At 52.6% G+C, this 19,745-nt stretch overlaps 1 protein-coding gene across 2 annotated transcripts in view; it reads right to left on the bottom strand.

The window, feature by feature from the left end:
• Window positions 1-8,435, bottom strand: part of IRAK1 (interleukin 1 receptor associated kinase 1) — a 144,134-nt gene extending 135,699 nt beyond the window's left edge. The window contains exon 1 of one of the 2 annotated variants that reach the window (XM_073600246.1): window positions 8,196-8,435. In XM_073600246.1, the coding sequence (XP_073456347.1) occupies window positions 8,196-8,331 (136 nt within the window). In that variant the 5' untranslated portion in view covers window positions 8,332-8,435. The remainder of the gene's footprint in view (window positions 1-8,195) is intronic. The other variant, XM_073600247.1, reaches the window with a different exon arrangement.
• Window positions 8,436-19,745: the final 11,310 nt, after the last annotated feature.

Genomic DNA, 19,745 nt, shown 5'->3' with positions numbered 1-19,745 from the left:
CAGATAAGGCGAATCCCTTGCGGATTCCCCCAGGTCACCAGAACTAGTGTCCCCATTGGAAGATTTCCCCTCCAGTTGCGGCCCATTTATAAGGGACATGGCCCCCCTAATCCATGCGCCTGGCCCCTAATCTACATGCAGGGCCCCGGACGCATGGATCCCAATGGGGTTTTTTTTTTTTTATAAGCACACGATTAGAGCCTGAGGCTCTAATTGGCTTGCGACAATCTCCGCCTTCCCGTCCGCCATCTATCTCCAGGTGAGGGGTGGCGTTAGTTTGCTGGTGTTGTGTCGAGAAGTGCCCGCTATCTAGAAGTGCCCGTATGGAACAGCACAAAAGCTGATTTTACGCTCAGCTGCTGCGACGGTGAGACAGCGCCTGCGCACAATAGCCGACAGAAGATTTTTTTCCTGTCAGATTGTGTCCCGCGCTCCCGTGGCGAGTTCATTTTTTTTTTTCTGTCAGATGGTGCCCTGCGCTCCCGTGGCGAGTTCATGTCGCGAGGGGCGGATTTCTACATGTTGTGGGCGACTTTATAAACGATGGACAGTGCAACAAAACAAAACTTCTTATGCTATTCTTTATGGACGCTTGCGAGGCGTGTTTAGCCAACTGATGGGCAGGTTTGCAGGGCGTATTTAGCATAAAAAGGTTTTGTTTTGCAGCACTGGCCATCTTTAAAAAAAAAAAAAAAAATGCCACCCCCAACTGCCCATCATTTATAAATCCGCCCACAACATGTAGAAATCCGCCCCTCACCGACATGAGCTCGCCACGGGAGCGCGGGGCACCATCTGACAGAAAAAAAAAAATCTTTCGGCTATTGTGCGCAGGCGCCGTCTCAACAGCTGATGCTAAAATCAGCTGTTCCGTATGGCGCATGTGTGGCGGTGCATGCGTGGCGGCACATGCGCTGTTCGTCCCGGGCACTTCTCAACAGAACGCCGCCCCCCCCCCAAATATTTAGCACCAGCCACCACTGTTCCCCTATTACTTTTCTGGGGGAGACAACCCAAAATTTGGTATTTTCTTTCACTTTTAATGGTAAGCAGGACAAATAGAAAGGGGGAACCTCCCCAATGGGGCACGGACAGTAATGAAAACCGATAGGTGTTCTAATCCATCTCCACTCTCTCCGAAACTAAGAAAAAAAAAAAAAATCTTGCCTTTGGTTATACTTTATTGCCCAAAGCAAGACAAATTGCAGCTCTGCTCAGAAAATTAGAGAAAGCGAGCTCTGTGAAAATCAGATTAGGTAATCCAGAGTTACATTACATAGCAGTATCTGTCTGAAATTGGAATGTAAAACATCTGCTATACAGTATATGACCGGCACAGGAAACAGAGAAAGCTATTCAAAGCACTAAAAGAATATTTTGCAGGGTAAGTAATCTCTGAGGTTTGCTTTGATGTGTATTGAGGGTAAAAATAAAAAAGGCATTGAAGTGGCTTTTTTTAGTCTTTAAAGCGGGATTCCGGCCGTAAAAAAAAAATAAAAGTCAGCAGCTACAAACACTGTAGCTGCTGACTTTAAATAAGTACTTACCTGTCCTGGGTGCCCGCAATGTCGGCCGCCCGAGGTCGACCCGTCCCTCGGCTCTCGGGTCCCGGCACCGCCATCCTAGGTAAGGGAAACAGGCAGTGGAGCCTTGCGGCTTCACTGCCAGTTTCCTACTGTGCAGGCGCGAGCGGCGCGGCGCTCTGTGAATGGCCCCGTGGTGCTCTGGGAACATACACAGTTCCCAGAAGACAACGGGGCCGCTCACCGAGGAGCAGAACACGCCGCGGAATAGGAAGACTGCCTAGCAACAAGGGTTTAGGTAAGTTTAAATTTTTTTTTTTTTTTTTTTTCAGGGTGGCCCTCCACTTTAACTACTAAAGCCCCGGAAGATTTTACGCCCTTCCTGGCCAGAGCACTTTTTGCAATTCGGCACTGCATCGCTTTACCTGACAATTGCGCGGTCGTGCGACGTTACACCCGAACAAAATCGACGTCCTTTTTTCCCACAAAAAGAGCTTTCTTTTGGTGGTATTTGATCACCTCTGCGGTTTTTATTTTTTGCGCTAAACACAAAAAAGCAATATTTTTTTGCTATAATAAATATCCCCCAAAAATATATAAAAACACATTTTTTTTCCTCAGTTTAGGCCGATATGTATTCTTCTACATATTTTTGGTAAAAACAATCGCAATAAGCGTATATTGATTGGTTTGCACAAAAGTTATAGAGTCTACAAAATAGGGGATAGTTTTATGGCATTATTATTTTTTTTTTTTTTTTTTTTTTTATTAGTAATGGCGGCGATCTGCGATTTTTATCGTGACTGTGAAATTATAGCGGACACATCGGACACTTTGGACACTATTTTGGGACCATTGTCATTTATACAGCGATCAGTGCTATAAAAATGGACTGATTACTGTGTAAAGAAAAGAACAAAACCCCCTAGTGGTGGACTTTAGAGGCACAAGAACTTTTTAGGAAATGTTATTCGAATTTGAAATATTTATTCAATATGATATGTACAAAACATGTATAAAAAACAAAGTGTTAGAACAAGTTTACAATGCTGTCATCATAGCATAATACAAATAGTGAGCTAGTAGTTCTTGCACCCGACGCGTTTCGGAGTACGTGTGTCTCTCCTTCTTCAGGGATATAATTAAGCAAGAATACTTTGTTATATATTGGGATGGCAGCCTTTTCAAATTGTGCTGATTAAAAACATATGAGTGCAAAAGATGCTCCCAATTCCTTGAGCCAGAAATCCAACAAAGGTGGTGTGCCTCCAAAAGGGGGTGCCTAGCCCAAAGTGCTGACCCAGCTCCCCCCACACAACGCACAACCCGGGAGGGTCAGGCCAGAGGACCCGCTGAGGCCAGATGAAGAAAAAGACCCTGTTAGACTTATGACCTTTCGCTCCAGCAGTGAACTCAAAGTTCCTCATCTGGCCTCAGTGGGTCCTCTGGCCTGACCCTCCCGGGGTGTGCCTTGTGTGGGGGAGCTGGGTCTGCACTTTGGGCTAGGCACCCCGTTTGGAAGCACGCCACCTTTGTCGGATTTCTGGCTCAAGAAACTGGGGGGGGGGGGGTAAAATCTTCCGGGGCTGAAGTGGTTAAGCAATCCCATTCAAAATCATGTTAAATAGGAGTCAGTACACACCGGGCCATCATTTAAAGTGCCTCTGATTAACCCCAAATAAAAGTTAAGCTGTTCTAGTAGGTCTTTCCTGACATTCTCCTCCAATGATCAGACTTGTCCTGCCACACCCCCCTGCACAGCCATTCACTGGGAAGTTCAGTGTGCTGCTGTTTTTTCCTCCCCTAGCTCTCGGAGCTGAGAACAGTGTGGTATGTGATCACTTGCCTTACATTTCTATTTTAAACTACAAGGGTTGTTTTACAAAGTGAGGGTTTACATATGCTGACATTTTTTACCCACAGATGGGTTTTAACTGAAACATGTGTCAGTTAACAACAACAACAGTCACAACGTATTGTGAAACTCGAACAGGTATAATTACTAATCATCCATCCATTCAATAACTTATCGAAACCACGTGTACTAATAAATCAAAGATTAAATCTGGGAGTAGTCCGCACTGACTGTGGAACGGTGAGAGGGGGGTGTGAGCAGGGAATAATGTGATAGGCATTGTTAAGGACATAATCACACAAGGCTACAGGAGCTGCACAGGACGGGAGATTTACTAAAACTGGAGAGTGCAAAATCTGGGGCAGCTCTGCATGGTAGCCAATCAGCTTCTTCAGTTAGGCTTATGACAATAAAACCTGGAAGCTGCTATAGATTTTGCACTCTCTACTTTTAGTAAATTACCCCAAGTGTGACAACTCTTAAGGATCTCACTGCTGGAGAATGAATGCTGTCACTCCTTCAGAAGAAGCACCACCAATGACCTGATCACCAGATAGTTAAAAGTAGAACTAAAGACAAAAACTTTTTTTTTTTTTTCGTTTTGGAGTGGGATTGGAACACCTGTCAGTTTTTATTGCTGTCTGTACCCCCAGTTTAGGGGGATTCATCCTCTCTGTTCGCCCTCTTTACCATTATCACTTAAAGTGAAAGAAAATCCCAAATTTTGAGTTGTGCCCAGAAAAGTTAAAAAAAGAAGGGAAATCTTCCAATGGGGACACGATTTCTGGTGACCTGGGGAGCCCCAGGGGTTTCCCATAATTTGTAGGGATTTCCTTTCACCTCCTGTTTTGACCATGGGACAGGAAGTCTATGTATATCTCTCCAATGGGATACAGATGGTGAAGAAAAAAAAAAAAAAAAAAACATCTGACAGGGGACTTGTAGCTTTCAAAGTGTGAGGATCACATTCATAGTCTGCTGATATTTCCTCCAGGCCCATAACTGAAAGCCCACAACTCGGTGTCAGCCTGAGCTGGAGGAATAGTCTGCGGAGGGCCGGAGCATCGCACCCGTGATCCACTCATCCTTAGAGATGAGCTCCGGCGTCTCCGAACTCTTCTCTAGCCAAACTCACGCTTGTTTTTTTACACCAATTTGTTTACGTGAGCTGAGGGGGAGTAGAGGGGAAAAAAAAATCTCTGGTGGCTCTGCAAGTTCCAGTGCAAAAAATATTATTACATTTACACTTTATTTTCTAATCAGTATAGAAGTGAATTTATAGGTGGAATCTGCCTAGAAGTAAATACATTTGTACCGTCACAGAAGAGGGAAAACAAACATTTTATTTTTCCCCATGAGCATCGATTCCGCTGTAAATGTCTCATCGATCGATCATCGGTCACTATCAGAAGATTCCGACATCTACAAACTGAAATGACTAAAACAAGCCACAGATCACCCGAGAAATCCTCACATGAAACAATCCTCCTCCTCATTCATCTGTTCTACCTCACCCCACATCATCTGTCCCTCCTCATTCATCTGTTCTACCTCACCCCACATCATCTGTCCCTCCTCATCATCCTCATTCATCTGTTCTAGCTCACCACACATCATCTGTCCCTCCTCATCATCCTCATTCATCTGTTCTACCTCACCTCACATCATCTGTCCCTCCTCATCATCCTCATTCATCTGTTCTAGCTCACCCCACATCATCTGTCCCTCCTCATCATCCTCATTCATCTGTTCTACCTCACCCCACATCATCTGTCCCTCCTCATTATCCTCATTCATCTGTTCTACCTCAACCCACATCATCTGTCCCTCCTCATCATCCTCATTCATCTGTTCTAGCTCACCCCACATCATCTGTCCCTCCTCATCATTCATCTGTTCTACCTCACCCCACATCATCTGTCCCTCCTCATTATCCTCATTCATCTGTTCTACCTCACCCCACATCATCTGTCCCTCCTCATTATCCTCATTCATCTGTTCTACCTCACCCCACATCATCTGTCCCTCCTCATCATGGTCATCACTCCTCAATCATCTGTCTCCTCATCATCATCTGTCCCTCTTCACTCCTCAGTTATCTGTCCCTTCATTATCACCATATGTCCCTCATCACTCCTCGGTCATCTGTCCCTCCTCACCCCCCCTCACCATCATCTGTCCCTCCTCGCCCCCCCTCACCATCATCTGTCCCTCCTCGCCCCCCTCATCATTATCTGCCCCTCTTCACTCCTCAGTTATCTGTCCCTTCATCATCACCATATGACCTTCATCACTCCTCAATCATCTGTCCCTCCTCACCCCATCATCATCTGTCCTTCCTCACCCCCCCTAATCATCTGCTGTCCTTCCTCAACCCCCCCCCCCCCCCATCATCATCATCTGTCCCTCCTCACCCCCCCTCATCATCTGCCCTCCTCACCCCCCTCATCATCATCTGTCCCTCCTCACCCCCCCTCATCATCATCTGTCCCTCCTCACCCCCCCTCATCACCATCATCTGTCCCTCCTCACCCCCCCTCATCACCATCATCTGTCCCTCCTCACCCCCCCTCATCATCATCATCTGTCCCTCCTCACCCCCCCTCATCATCATCATCATCTGTCCCTCCTCACCCCCCCTCATCATCATCATCATCATCTGTCCCTCCTCACCCCCCCTCATCATCATCATCATCTGTCCCTCCTCACCCCCCCTCATCATCTGTCCCTCCTCACCCCCCCTCATCATCATCATCATCATCTGTCCCTCCTCACCCCCCCCTCATCATCATCATCATCATCATCATCTGTCCCTCCTCACCCCCCCCCCCCCCTCATCATCATCATCTGTCCCTCCTCACCCCCCCCCTCATCATCATCATCTGTCCCTCCTCACCCCCCCCTCATCATCATCATCTGTCCCTCCTCACCCCCCCCCTCATCATCATCATCTGTCCCTCCTCACCCCCCCCCTCATCATCATCATCTGTCCCTCCTCACCCCCCCTCATCATCATCTGTCCCTCCTCACCCCCCCCTCATCATCATCTGTCCCTCCTCACCCCCCCCTCATCATCATCTGTCCCTCCTCACCCCCCCCTCATCATCATCATCTGTCCCTCCTCACCCCCCCCTCATCATCATCATCTGTCCCTCCTCACCCCCCCCTCATCATCATCATCATCTGTCCCTCCTCACCCCCCCCTCATCATCATCATCTGTCCCTCCTCACCCCCCCCTCATCATCATCATCTGTCCCTCCTCACCCCCCCTCATCATCATCATCTGTCCCTCCTCACCCCCCCCTCATCATCATCATCTGTCCCTCCTCACCCCCCCCTCATCATCAGTCCCTCCTCACCCCCCCCTCATCATCATCATCTGTCCCTCCTCACCCCCCCCTCATCATCATCATCTGTCCCTCCTCACCCCCCCCTCATCATCATCATCTGTCCCTCCTCACCCCCCCCTCATCATCATCATCATCTGTCCCTCCTCACCCCCCATCATCATCTGTCCCTCCTCACCCCCCCATCATCATTTGTCCCTCCTCACCCCCCCATCATTTGTCCCTCCTCACCCCCCCATCATCATTTGTCTCTCCTCACCCCCCAACATCATTTGTTTCTCCTCACCCCACCTCATCATCATCTGTCCCTCCTCACCCCCCCTCATCATCATCTGTCCCTCCTCACCCCCCCCTCATCATCATCTGTCCCTCCTCACCCCCCCCTCATCATCATCTGTCCCTCCTCACCCCCCCCTCATCATCATCTGTCCCTCCTCACCCCCCCCATCATCATCATCTGTCCCTCCTCACCCCCCCCATCATCATCATCTGTCCCTCCTCACCCCCCCCCCATCATCATTTGTCTCTCCTCACCCCCCCATCATCATTTGTCTCTCCTCACCCCCCCCATCATCATTTGTCTCTCCTCACCCCCCTCATCATCATCTGTCCCTCCTCACCCCCCCTCATCATCATCATCTGTCCCTCCTCACCCCCCCTCATCATCATCTGTCCCTCCTCACCCCCCCCATCATCATTTGTCTCTCCTCACCCCCCAACATCATTTGTCTCTCCTCACCCCCCTCATCATCATCTGTCCCTCCTCACCCCCCCTCATCATCATCCGTCCCTCCTCACCCCTCATCATCTGTCCCTCCTCACCCCTCATCATCTGTCCCTCCTCACCCCCATCATCTGTCCCTCCTCACCCCCATCATCATCATCTGTCCCTCCTCACCCCTCTCATCATCTGTCCCTCCTCAGTCCCCTTCATCATCATCTGTCCCTCCTCAGTCCCCTTCATCATCATCTGTCCCTCCTCAGTCCCCTTCATCATCATCTGTCCCTCCTCAATCCCCTTCATCATCATCTGTCCCTCCTCACCCCCCTCATCATCTGTCCATCCTCACCCCCCTCATCATCTGTCCCTCCTCACCCCCCCTCATCATCTGTCCCTCCTCACCCCCCTCATCATCTGTCCCTCCTCACCCCCCCTCATCATCTGTCCCTCCTCACCTGTCCCTCCTCACCCCCCCTCATCATCTGTCCCTCCTCACCCCCCCCTCATCATCTGTCCCTCCTCACCCCCCCCCTCATCATCTGTCCCTCTTCACTCCCCTCATCATCTGTCCCTCTTCACTCCTCAATTATCTGTCCCTTCATCAGCTGTCTCTCTTCTTCATCATCACCATATGACCTTCATCACTCCTCAGTCATCTGTCCCTCCTCACCCTCTTTCAGGCCCTCATCATCTGTTCCCTCACATATATGTCTCCCCTCCCCCTCCTCTGTCAGCTGTCATCACTCACCGAACTTCTTCCAGTCAGAGTCCTCCAGAGAGTCCATCACCTCATAGAAGTTACACATGACGGCGGCGGGGACTTGGTAGAGGAAGACGTCCTCTATGGACATGGTGTCCGGTGTACAGGGCCCGGCTCCTCTCATACACACCACCTAATGAATAACTCCATCACATGGAATCACTTCCCTTTACACAGAGCCATGTCTATCCCGCCTGTGTGAGGAGGCAGAGAACGTCCGCCCCCGGCGGCCATCTTGTGTGTGGCACCTCCGGGGACTTCATCATAGAACAAGGAAGAGAGACTTTCCACAGGACGGACCTCCAATTCCTCACAGGAACCTTAGAAATAGAAACATTTGCCATTATCACCCTTAATAAAAAGGAACTTCACTCTGTCAGCCCCCTCCTCTACTCTGCGGGACCTTCTACTCTGCGGGACCCCTCCTCTACTCTGCGGGACCTTCTACTCTGCGGGACCCCTCCTCTACTCTGCGGGACCCTCTACTCTGCGGGACCCCTCCTCTACTCTGCGGGACCCCCTCCTCTACTCTGCGGGACCCCCTCCTCTACTCTGCGGGACCTTCTACTCTGCGGGACCTCTGCGGGACCTTCTACTCTGCGGGACCCCTCCTCTACTCTGCGAGACCTTCTACTCTGCGGGACCCCCTCCTCTACTCTGCGGGACCCCCTCCTCTACTCTGCGGGACCTTCTACTCTGCGGGACCCCCTCCTCTACTCTGCGGGACCTTCTACTCTGCGGGACCCCTCCTCTACTCTGCGGGACCCCTCCTCTACTCTGCGGGACCCCTCCTCTACTCTGCGGGACCTCCTCCTCTACTCTGCGGGACCCCTCCTCTACTCTGCGGGGCCTTCTACTCTGCAGGACCCCTCCTCTACTCTGCGGGGCCTTCTTCTCTACTCTGCGGGACCCCTCCTCTACTCTGCAGGACCTTCTACTCTGCGGGACCCCCTCCTCTACTCTGCGGGACCTTCTACTCTGCGGGACCCCCTCCTCTACTCTGCGAGACCCCCTCCTCTACTGTGCTACACCCCCGCCGGTACTCTGCAGGACCCCCTCCTCTACTCTAAGGGACCTCCTCCTCTACTCTAAGGGACCTCCTCCTCTACTCTAAGGGACCCCCTCCTCTACTCTAAGGGACCCCCTCCTCTACTCTAAGGGACCCCCTCCTCTACCCTGCGGGACCTTCTACTCTGCGGGACCCCTCCTCTACTCTGCAGGACCTTCTACTCTGCGGGACCCCCTCCTCTACTCTGCGGGACCCCCTCCTCTACTCTGCGGGACCCCCTCCTCTACTCTGCGAGACCCCCTCCTCTACTGTGCTACACCCCCGTCGGTACTCTGCAGGACCCCCTCCTCTACTCTAAGGGACCTCCTCCTCTACTCTAAGGGACCCCCTCCTCTACTCTAAGGGACCCCCTCCTCTACTCTAAGGGACCCCTCCTCTACCCTGCGGGACCTTCTACTCTGCGGGACCCCCTCCTCTACTCTGCGGGACCCCCTCCTCTACTGTGCTACACACCGCCGGTACTCTGCGGGACCTCCTCCTCTACTCTGCGGGACCCCCTCCTCTACTCTGCGGGACCCCCTCCTCTACTCTGCGGGACCCCCTCCTCTACTCTGCGGGACCCCCTCCTCTACTCTGCGGGACCCCCTCCTCTACTCTGCGGACCCCCTCCTCTACTCTGCGGACCCCCTCCTCTACTCTGCGGACCCCCTCCTCTACTCTGCGGGACCCCCTCCTCTACTGTGCTACACCCCCGCCAGTACTCTGCAGGACCCCCTCCTCTGCTCTGCGGTACCCCCTCCTCTGCTCTGCGGACCCCCTACTCTACTCTGCGGGACCCCCTCCTCTACTCTGCGGGACCCCCTCCTCTACTCTGCGGGACCCCCTCCTCTACTCTGCGGGACCCCCTCCTCTACTCTGCGGGACCTTCTACTCTGCGGGACCCCCTCCTCTACTCTGCGGGACCTCCTCCTCTACTGTGCTACACCCCCGCCGGTACTCTGCGGGACCCCCTCCTCTACTCTGCGGGACCCCTCCTCTACCCTGCGGGACCTTCTACTCTGCGGGACCCCCTCCTCTACTCTGCGGGACCCCCTCCTCTACTGTGCTACACCCCGCCGGTACTCTGCAGGACCCCCTCCTCTACTCTGCGGGACCTCCTCCTCTACTCTGCGGGACCTCCTCCTCTACTGTGCTACACCCCCGCCGGTACTCTGCGGGACCTCCTCCTCTACTCTGCGGGACCCCCTCCTCTACTCTGCGGGACCCCCTCCTCTACTCTGCGGGACTACTCTGCGGGACCTCCTCCTCTACTCTGCGGGACCTCCTCCTCTACTCTGCGGGACTACTCTGCGGACCCCCTCCTCTACTCTGCGGGACCTCCTCCTCTACTCTGCGGGACCCCCTCCTCTACTCTGCGGGACCCCCTCCTCTACTCTGCGGGACCTCCTCCTCTACTCTGCGGACCCCCTCCTCTACTCTGCGAGACCCCCTCCTCTACTGTGCTACACCCCCGTCGGTACTCTGCAGGACCCCCTCCTCTACTCTAAGGGACCTCCTCCTCTACTCTAAGGGACCTCCTCCTCTACTCTAAGGGACCCCCTCCTCTACTCTAAGGGACCCCCTCCTCTACTCTAAGGGACCCCCTCCTCTACTCTAAGGGACCCCTCCTCTACCCTGCGGGACCTTCTACTCTGCGGGACCCCCTCCTCTACTCTGCGGGACCCCCTCCTCTACTGTGCTACACCCCGCCGGTACTCTGCGGGACCTCCTCCTCTACTCTGCGGGACCCCCTCCTCTACTCTGCGGGACCCCCTCCTCTACTCTGCGGGACCCCCTCCTCTACTCTGCGGGACCCCCTCCTCTACTCTGCGGGACCCCCTCCTCTACTCTGCGGACCCCCTCCTCTACTCTGCGGACCCCCTCCTCTACTCTGCGGGACCCCCTCCTCTACTGTGCTACACCCCCGCCAGTACTCTGCAGGACCCCCTCCTCTGCTCTGCGGTACCCCCTCTTCTGCTCTGCGGACCCCCTACTCTACTCTGCGGGACCCCCTCCTCTACTCTGCGGGACCCCCTCCTCTACTCTGCGGGACCCCCTCCTCTACTCTGCGGGACCTTCTACTCTGCGGGACCCCCTCCTCTACTCTGCGGGACCTCCTCCTCTACTGTGCTACACCCCCGCCGGTACTCTGCGGGACCCCCTCCTCTACTCTGCGGGACCCCTCCTCTACCCTGCGGGACCTTCTACTCTGCGGGACCCCCTCCTCTACTCTGCGGGACCCCCTCCTCTACTGTGCTACACCCCGCCGGTACTCTGCAGGACCCCCTCCTCTACTCTGCGGGACCTCCTCCTCTACTCTGCGGGACCTCCTCCTCTACTGTGCTACACCCCCGCCGGTACTCTGCGGGACCTCCTCCTCTACTCTGCGGGACCCCCTCCTCTACTCTGCGGGACCCCCTCCTCTACTCTGCGGGACTACTCTGCGGGACCTCCTCCTCTACTCTGCGGGACCTCCTCCTCTACTCTGCGGGACTACTCTGCGGACCCCCTCCTCTACTCTGTGGGACCTCCTCCTCTACTCTGCGGGACCCCCTCCTCTACTCTGCGGGACCCCCTCCTCTACTCTGCGGGACCTCCTCCTCTACTCTGCGGACCCCCTCCTCTACTCTGCGGGACCCCCTCCTCTACTGTGCTACACCCCCGCCAGTACTCTGCAGGACCCCCTCCTCTGCTCTGCGGTACCCCCTCCTCTGCTCTGCGGACCCCCTCCTCTACTCTGCGGGACCCCCTCCTCTACTCTGCGGGACCCCCTCCTCTACTCTGCGGGACCCCCTCCTCTACTCTGCGGGACCTTCTACTCTGCGGGACCCCCTCCTCTACTCTGCGGGACCTCCTCCTCTACTGTGCTACACCCCCACCGGTACTCTGCGGGACCCCCTCCTCTACTCTGCGGGACCCCTCCTCTACCCTGCGGGACCTTCTACTCTGCGGGACCCCCTCCTCTACTCTGCGGGACCCCCTCCTCTACTGTGCTACACCCCGCCGGTACTCTGCAGGACCCCCTCCTCTACTCTGCGGGACCTCCTCCTCTACTCTGCGGGACCCCCTCCTCTACTCTGCGGGACCCCCTCCTCTACTCTGCGGGACCCCCTCCTCTACTCTGCGGGACCCCCTCCTCTACTCTGCGGGACCCCCGCCAGTACTCTGCAGGACCCCCTCCTCTACTCTGCGGTACCCCCTCCTCTGCTCTGCGGGACCCCCTCCTCTACTCTGCGGGACCCCCTCCTCTACTCTGCGGGACCCCCTCCTCTACTCTGCGGGACCCCCTCCTCTACTCTGCGGGACCTCCTCTACTCTGCGGGACCTCCTCCTCTACTGTGCTACACCCCCGCCGGTACTCTGCAGGACCCCCTCCTCTACTCTGCGGGACCCCCTCCTCTACTCTGTGAGACCCCCTCCTCTACTCTGTGAGACCCCCTCCTCTACTCTGCGAGACCCCCTCCTCTACTCTGCGAGACCCCCTCCTCTACTCTGCGGACCCCCTCCTCTACTCTGCGGGACCTTCTACTCTGCGGGACCCCCTCCTCTACTCTGCGGGACCCCCTCTACTGTGCTACACCCCCGCCGGTACTCTGCAGGACCCCCTCCTCTACTCTGCGGGACCCCCTCCTCTACTCTGCGGGACCCCTCCTCTACTCTGCAAGACACCCTCCTCTACTCTGCGGGACCTTTTACTCTGCGGGACCCCCTCCTCTACTCTGCGGGACCCCCTACTCTACTCTGCGGGACCTCCTCCTCTACTCTGCGGGACCTCCTCCTCTACTCTGCGGGACCCCCTCCTCTACTCTGCGGGACCCCCTCCTCTACTCTGCGGGACCCCCTCCTCTACTCTGCGGGACCCCCTCCTCTACTCTGCGGACCCCCTCCTCTACTCTAAGGGACCTCCTCCTCTACTCTAAGGGACCCCCTCCTCTACTCTGCGGGACCCCCTCCTCTACTCTGCGGACCCCCTCCTCTACTCTGCGGACCCCCTCCTCTACTCTGCGGACCCCCTCCTCTACTCTGCGGGACCCCTCCTCTACTCTGCAAGACACCCTCCTCTACTCTGCGGGACCTTTTACTCTGCGGGACCCCCTCCTCTACTCTGCGGGACCCCCTACTCTACTCTGCGGGACCTCCTCCTCTACTCTGCGGGACCTCCTCCTCTACTCTGCGGGACCCCCTCCTCTACTCTGCGGGACCCCCTCCTCTACTCTGCGGGACCCCCTCCTCTACTCTGCGGACCCCCTCCTCTACTCTAAGGGACCTCCTCCTCTACTCTAAGGGACCCCCTCCTCTACTCTGCGGGACCCCCTCCTCTACTCTGCGGACCCCCTCCTCTACTCTGCGGACCCCCTCCTCTACTCTGCGGACCCCCTCCTCTACTCTGCGGACCCCCTCCTCTACTCTGCGGGACCCCCTCCTCTACTCTGTGGGACCTCCTCCTCTACTCTGCGGGACCCCCTCCTCTACTCTGCAGGACTGCTCTGCGGGACCTCCTCTACTCTGCGGTACCTCCTCCTCCACTCTGCGGGACCCCCTCCTCTACTCTGTGGGACCCCCTCCTCTACTCTGCGGGACTACTCTGCGGGACCTCCTCCTCTACTCTGCGGGACCCCCTCCTCTACTCTGCGGGACCCCCTCCTCTACTCTGCGGGACCCCCTCCTCTACTCTGCGGGACCCCCTCCTCTACTCTGCGGGACCCCCTCCTCTACTCTGCGAGACACCCCCCTCTACTCTGCGGGACCTTTTACTCTGCGGGACCCCCTCCTCTACTCTGCGGGACCCCCTCCTCTACTCTGCGGGACCCCCTCCTCTACTCTGCGGACCCCCTCCTCTACTCTAAGGGACCTCCTCCTCTACTCTGCGGGACCCCCTCCTCTACTCTGCAGGACTGCTCTGCGGGACCTCCTCTACTCTGCGGTACCTCCTCCTCCACTCTGCGGGACCTCCTCCTCTACTCTGCGGGACCCCCTCCTCTACTCTGCGGGACCCCCTCCTCTACTCTGCGGGACTACTCTGCGGGACCTCCTCCTCTACTCTGCGGGACCTCCTCCTCTACTCTGCGGGACTACTCTGCGGACCCCCTCCTCTACTCTGCGGGACCTCCTCCTCTACTCTGCGGGACCTCCTCCTCTACTCTGCGGGACCCCCTCCTCTACTCTGCGGGACCCCCTCCTCTACTCTGCGGTACCTCCTCCTCTACTCTGCGGGACCCCCTCCTCTACTCTGCGGGACTACTCTGCGTTACCCCCTCCTCTACTCTGCGGCACCTCCTCCTCTACTCTGCGGGACCCCCTCCTCTACTCTGCGGGACCCCCTCCTCTACTCTGCGGGACCTCCTCCTCTGCGGGACCTCCTCCTCTACTCTGCGGGACCTCCTCCTCTACTCTGCGGGACCTCCTCCTCTACTCTGCGGGACCCCCTCCTCTACTCTGCAGGACTACTCTGCGGGACCTCCTCCTCCTCTACTCTGCGGGACCTCCTCCTCTACTCTGCGGGACCCCCTCCTCTACTCTGCAAACTGCATCTTGGACACTACACCACACATCCCAGGAGCGCAGTGTCTGCACATGCAGGCCGAGTTAGGCCAGAATTTAGGAATTAAAACCAAAAAAATAGATTTTTTTTTCCTAAAAAATCCCAGAGGTGTCATCATCCCATCCTGCCTTGTTGCTAGGATGTTGCTAAGACACTTCCAGCTTATATCGCTCACCTCCACCATCACAGGAGTGAGCACTTTCTCTCATTCAAACCCCCTCACATGTGCTTTCTTCCCCCTGACACAGTAGCTCTGAGCTCAGCGTTTGAAAGAGAGCTCTGTGGGAGGGATTTCCCCACCAACACTGATCGTGTTGATGGGAGAGTCAAGCGATTTTCTTTCCTTCATCCGTGGTTGAAAAAAAAAAAATGGTATAATGTATGGCCTGCCTAGGTCTCTAATGTTATACAATATACTTTGTAAACAGGCTCGGTTCACATTGCTGCGAATTTGACACGATTTTCAGTGCAATTATGTAGTGCAACTTCAACCTCTTGCTGACCTGTCCACGGTAATTTTACTGCGGGAATGTACACCGTCACGTGCCTGTGTGTCCGCACCTTCAGGGCATGCATGCCCCCCCCCCCCCCCCCCCACCGAGCCCACTCCCGCTGTGATTGGACACAGTGGGATTTTGTCAGCAGGTTTCAGCCAATTATTCATTGCTGAAACCTGCTGATTGGCCGTGTCCAATCACAGCCCAGAGCCCTGTTTTGACAAAAACTTGGGGCTCCGTAGAAAGGTAAATGATCTGTCTGTTTCTTCTCCCTGCCAAGTGGAGAGAAGGAACAAGCAGATTTTTAGTAAAACGAAGCACATAGTACACAAGTTAACACCTGTTAGGTCCACACTTAATCCCTTGATTACTCCAAGATGTTAACCACTTCCAAGCTAGTGTCATTAGTTCAGTGTCGGTGTGTAGAATTATCACTGATCTATTTATCGAACAACACCAGGAGTTGTAGACTCTCTAATATTTAGCATAGATTTTTCTGGTTACTGTTTTTCTACTGGAAAGTACGGTAGATGCCAAAGGTTGTGACAGACCTTTGTTTCTTAACAACTGCTCCTCAGATACCAGGTGATGAGGCTTAGATTGGCCACTTCTGGATGATGTATCAGACCTTGTAGGAGCAAGTCTTGCTGGAGAGGCAGCTGCCAAAATGGTTTGACTGCCATCAGCATAACAGTGGTAAATCATGCCCCTTTTGGCCAAAATGGAGTAATTAGAATTACTGCCACCTTCTCCCTCTGTATTTTCCTCAATACTAAAGGGATTAGTTGAAACGGAGGAAAGGCGTAACCCAGATGAAAGTTCCAAGGATGTATTAACGCATCTATCCCCTGGAAACTGTCGTTTCTGTGAATGGAGAAAAAAACGGGAGTTGCGTATTTTCTTCTGATGCAAACAGGTCTATTTGTGGCTGGCCCCAGTGATCATTGCAAAAACTTCTGGATTCAAGCTCCAGTCTACCTCTTGAATCCGTCTTCTGCATAGAAAATCTGCCACTACATTTAGAGTAGAGCTGGGCGATTTTCTCCAAAAAAAAAAAATTTCTCCAAGAAAGGGGTTCTCCCCTGAAACTCGTCAGCCATTTTTTGAGGCATCGCTTGATTCACTCGACGTCAGGTCCCGGCTTGTCGGTGTTCAGAATAGCAAACCTGTTCAATTGTCAATGCTTGTTACCTATGCTCATTTGTGAGTATGCACTTTGCTTTTTTATGCTTTAATAAAGCTTTACTAGTGGTAATGCACTAGGTCGGTGCGCCCTCTTTCTTTTATTTTTTCTTTAGTCTATGAATACCCAATATTCTGAGGAGGGCTGCAAGATGGCAAGCATTACTGTATGAAGTTGGTCACATCACGTACCGAGGAACTAGACACCTGAGCGCAGGAGGTATTTTTACAGTGAGAGAAACACCAGACTCATGTGCCCAGACAGGCCCCCGCCACCAGGTGGGAAACACATTCAAACCCCACTAAAAACTAGGGAGAAGAGAGCTAGAGAGAGACCCCACAGTAAAATAGAGCAGAACATCCAGTCTGCTCCTTACCTGGGCCTTGCTGGTGCCTGTGCCACTTGCTGCGGTTGTCCATGCTGAGGCAGCAGCACGTTGCTTGTGTCGAAAATGCCGGTTCCGGACTCCAATAGCGCCTCTGCGCCGGACCAGAACCGGTAATATAGGCCCCAGACTTATTTCTCCATCCTCCCCCTGAGCTTTCCGGCGGAAATGATGCCCTGCGCCTGCCCGTAGGATACCACCCTCTCTGGTTACCTCACTTCCAGTGGAAGCAGTACCTCTGACTGCCCTTCCCAAGATGGCGGCGGCATCTGGAAAAAAACACAATCGGACCAGAACGTCCGCATGTCGTCTGCCAACGCCTGGGAGCAGCGTACCTGGAGCAGTCCCAGCTCTCCCCAAGCACTGACAAGGGAGAAGGAGTCCATCCACCTGGCACTACATCAGCCTGTGGAGATGGGAGGAACCGGCTCTCTAAGGCAAGTAAAAAATAGTGCAGTAGGGAGCTTGGCCTCTCAGGACAGCACCTTGATAGCTCCTAAGTCCCCCATGTGTTCCCTCCGGAGGAAACACGAAAAGTGATGATAAGTGGGAAGGAGCCTCCTTTTAAAGATTGGTGGAGGTGTGTTTCCTGACAAGTGGGTGGAGCCGCTCTCTCAAGGTGCTGTCCTGAAAGACTCCTGGAAAACAGGGAAAAATCCAGTATATATATATCCCATAGTTGGTAGATGCTATAACTTTCACACAAACCAATCAATATACACTTATTGGGATTTTTTTTTTTTAACAAAGACATGCAGCAGAATACATTTTGGTCTAAATGTATGAATACATTTTATTTTTATATTTTCTTTGTATTGGGTACGTTTTATAGCAGAAAGTAAAAAATACTGTTAAAAAAATATTTTCTTTTTCTTCAAAATATTTGGTCTTTTTTCATGCAATAAAAAAATAAAAAAACCCAGTGGTAATCAAATACCACCCAAAGAGAACTTTTTGTTGGGGGAAAAAAACTATAAATGTAATTTGGGTACAGCGTTGCATGACCGCGCAATTACCAGTTAACCTCTTCAGCCCCAGGTTTACACCCCTTCATGACCAGGCCATTTTTTCTGCCACGGCACTGCGTTGTTTTAACTGACAATTGCGCGGTCGTGCGATGCTGAACACAAGTAAAATTTATGTCCTTTTTTCCCCAAAAATAGAGCTTGTTTTTGGTGGTGTTTGATCACCTCTATGGTTTTTATTTGTTGCGCTATAAACAAAAAAGTAAGCGACAATTTTGGAAAAAAAAAAAACATATCTTTTAATTTCTGCTTTAAAACACATCCAATAAAAAATGTAAAAAAATCTAATTTCTTCCTAAATTTAGGTCAATATGTATTGTGCTACAAATTTTTGATAAAAAAAAAAAAAAAAAAAAATCCCAATAAGCATATATTGTTTGGTTTGCTCAAAAGTTATCGCGTCTACAAACTATGGGATATTTTTATGGAACTTTTATTTATTTATTTTTTTTACTAGTAATGGCGGCGATCAGCGACTTATAACGGGACTGCGACATTGAGGCGGACAAATCGGACACTAAGTGACACTTTGACACTTTTTTGGGGACCAGTGACAGCAATACAGTGATCAGTGCTAAATAATATGTACTGTCACTGTACTAATGACACTGGCAGGGAAGGGGTTAACATCAGGGGTAATCTAAGGGTTAAATGTGTTCCTAGGGAGTGCCTTCTAACTGTGGGGGAGGTGCTTGTACTGTAAGAAGACAGAGATCTGTGTTGCTGCTTAGCAGTAACACAAGATCTCCGTCTTCTCCTGTCACAGAACAGCGATTTGCCTTGTTTACATAGGCAGACCGCCATTCTGTCTGCCTCAGGAATGATCGGCGGGTCCCGGCAGACATCGGGTCCGCCGGACCCGCTGATTGGCTCCCGCTGTATCCAAAGAAGAAAATCTGGCGAACTTTCGTCTGTTTTTTTCTCGATGTTTCACAGTAAATCTGAACCAATGAACGAAAATCGTACGAAAATTCTCATACGACAAAGGCTTTTTTTTTGTTGTTTATTGTTTCTGATCATGTGCAGTCTTTTTTTTCCTGATTATTCTTGTATGAAAATTGTACGAAAACATTAAACACATTAAACGACAATCGTTCGTTCTGTTCCCATACGAGAATTTTCGTACGAAAATTCGGAATCAGCTGTCGAAAGTTGTGTACACACTATACGAAAATGGTACGAAAATTCTTTGGACGAAAATGTTCACACGATTTTCTTATAGTATAGGAGGCTTATGCCCTGTACACATGATCAGATAATCGTATGACTTATCGTTCGCATTTTGTTGCACGATACTAATATTGAATTCAACGGTGCATTTTGCTCTCTACGAAATGTCTGATTTTTTTTTTTGTACGATTGTGGAAAACCTTCCTGTTTGCCTAGCTACGTATTGGAAATGATGTCAAATAGGTGTGACCCCCTGTGTCTGCCACGCCTTTTGCCTATTTCCGTCCGTATTACGTGGTGTTTGTCTATCAGTTTTTAGCGACGCATACTGTACGGATTAAATGATTGTCGTTCACTGGGCTATCGTCCGAGCAAGGTTTTCGTGTTTGTCCCTTCGGATTTTGTTGGATGGACTGTCATGATCGGGTGTTGGAAAGCTGTGTACTAATGATCAGCCTATTGCGCGATCAATTCGAAAGCAATTTTTATCTGATCGTGTGCACGAAGCATTGTACACCTGTCGAAAAATCGTTCAAACTAGTTTTCGAAAAAGGAACATATAGTCGTGAGAGCAAACGATTTTGCCATCGTGTAATGACCGAAATTTGATGGATGAATCAATCAACTGACAAATTAATACATTTTTTCACTCGGTTTGTCACATAAGCCCAGCTATGAATAAGCACGA

This window comes from Aquarana catesbeiana, linkage group LG09 (genome assembly GCF_042186555.1).
Source record: "Aquarana catesbeiana isolate 2022-GZ linkage group LG09, ASM4218655v1, whole genome shotgun sequence".
Taxonomy (NCBI): domain Eukaryota; kingdom Metazoa; phylum Chordata; class Amphibia; order Anura; family Ranidae; genus Aquarana; species Aquarana catesbeiana.
Note: the sequence above shows the minus strand (reverse complement) of the source record. Positions and strands in the feature narration are given on the sequence as shown.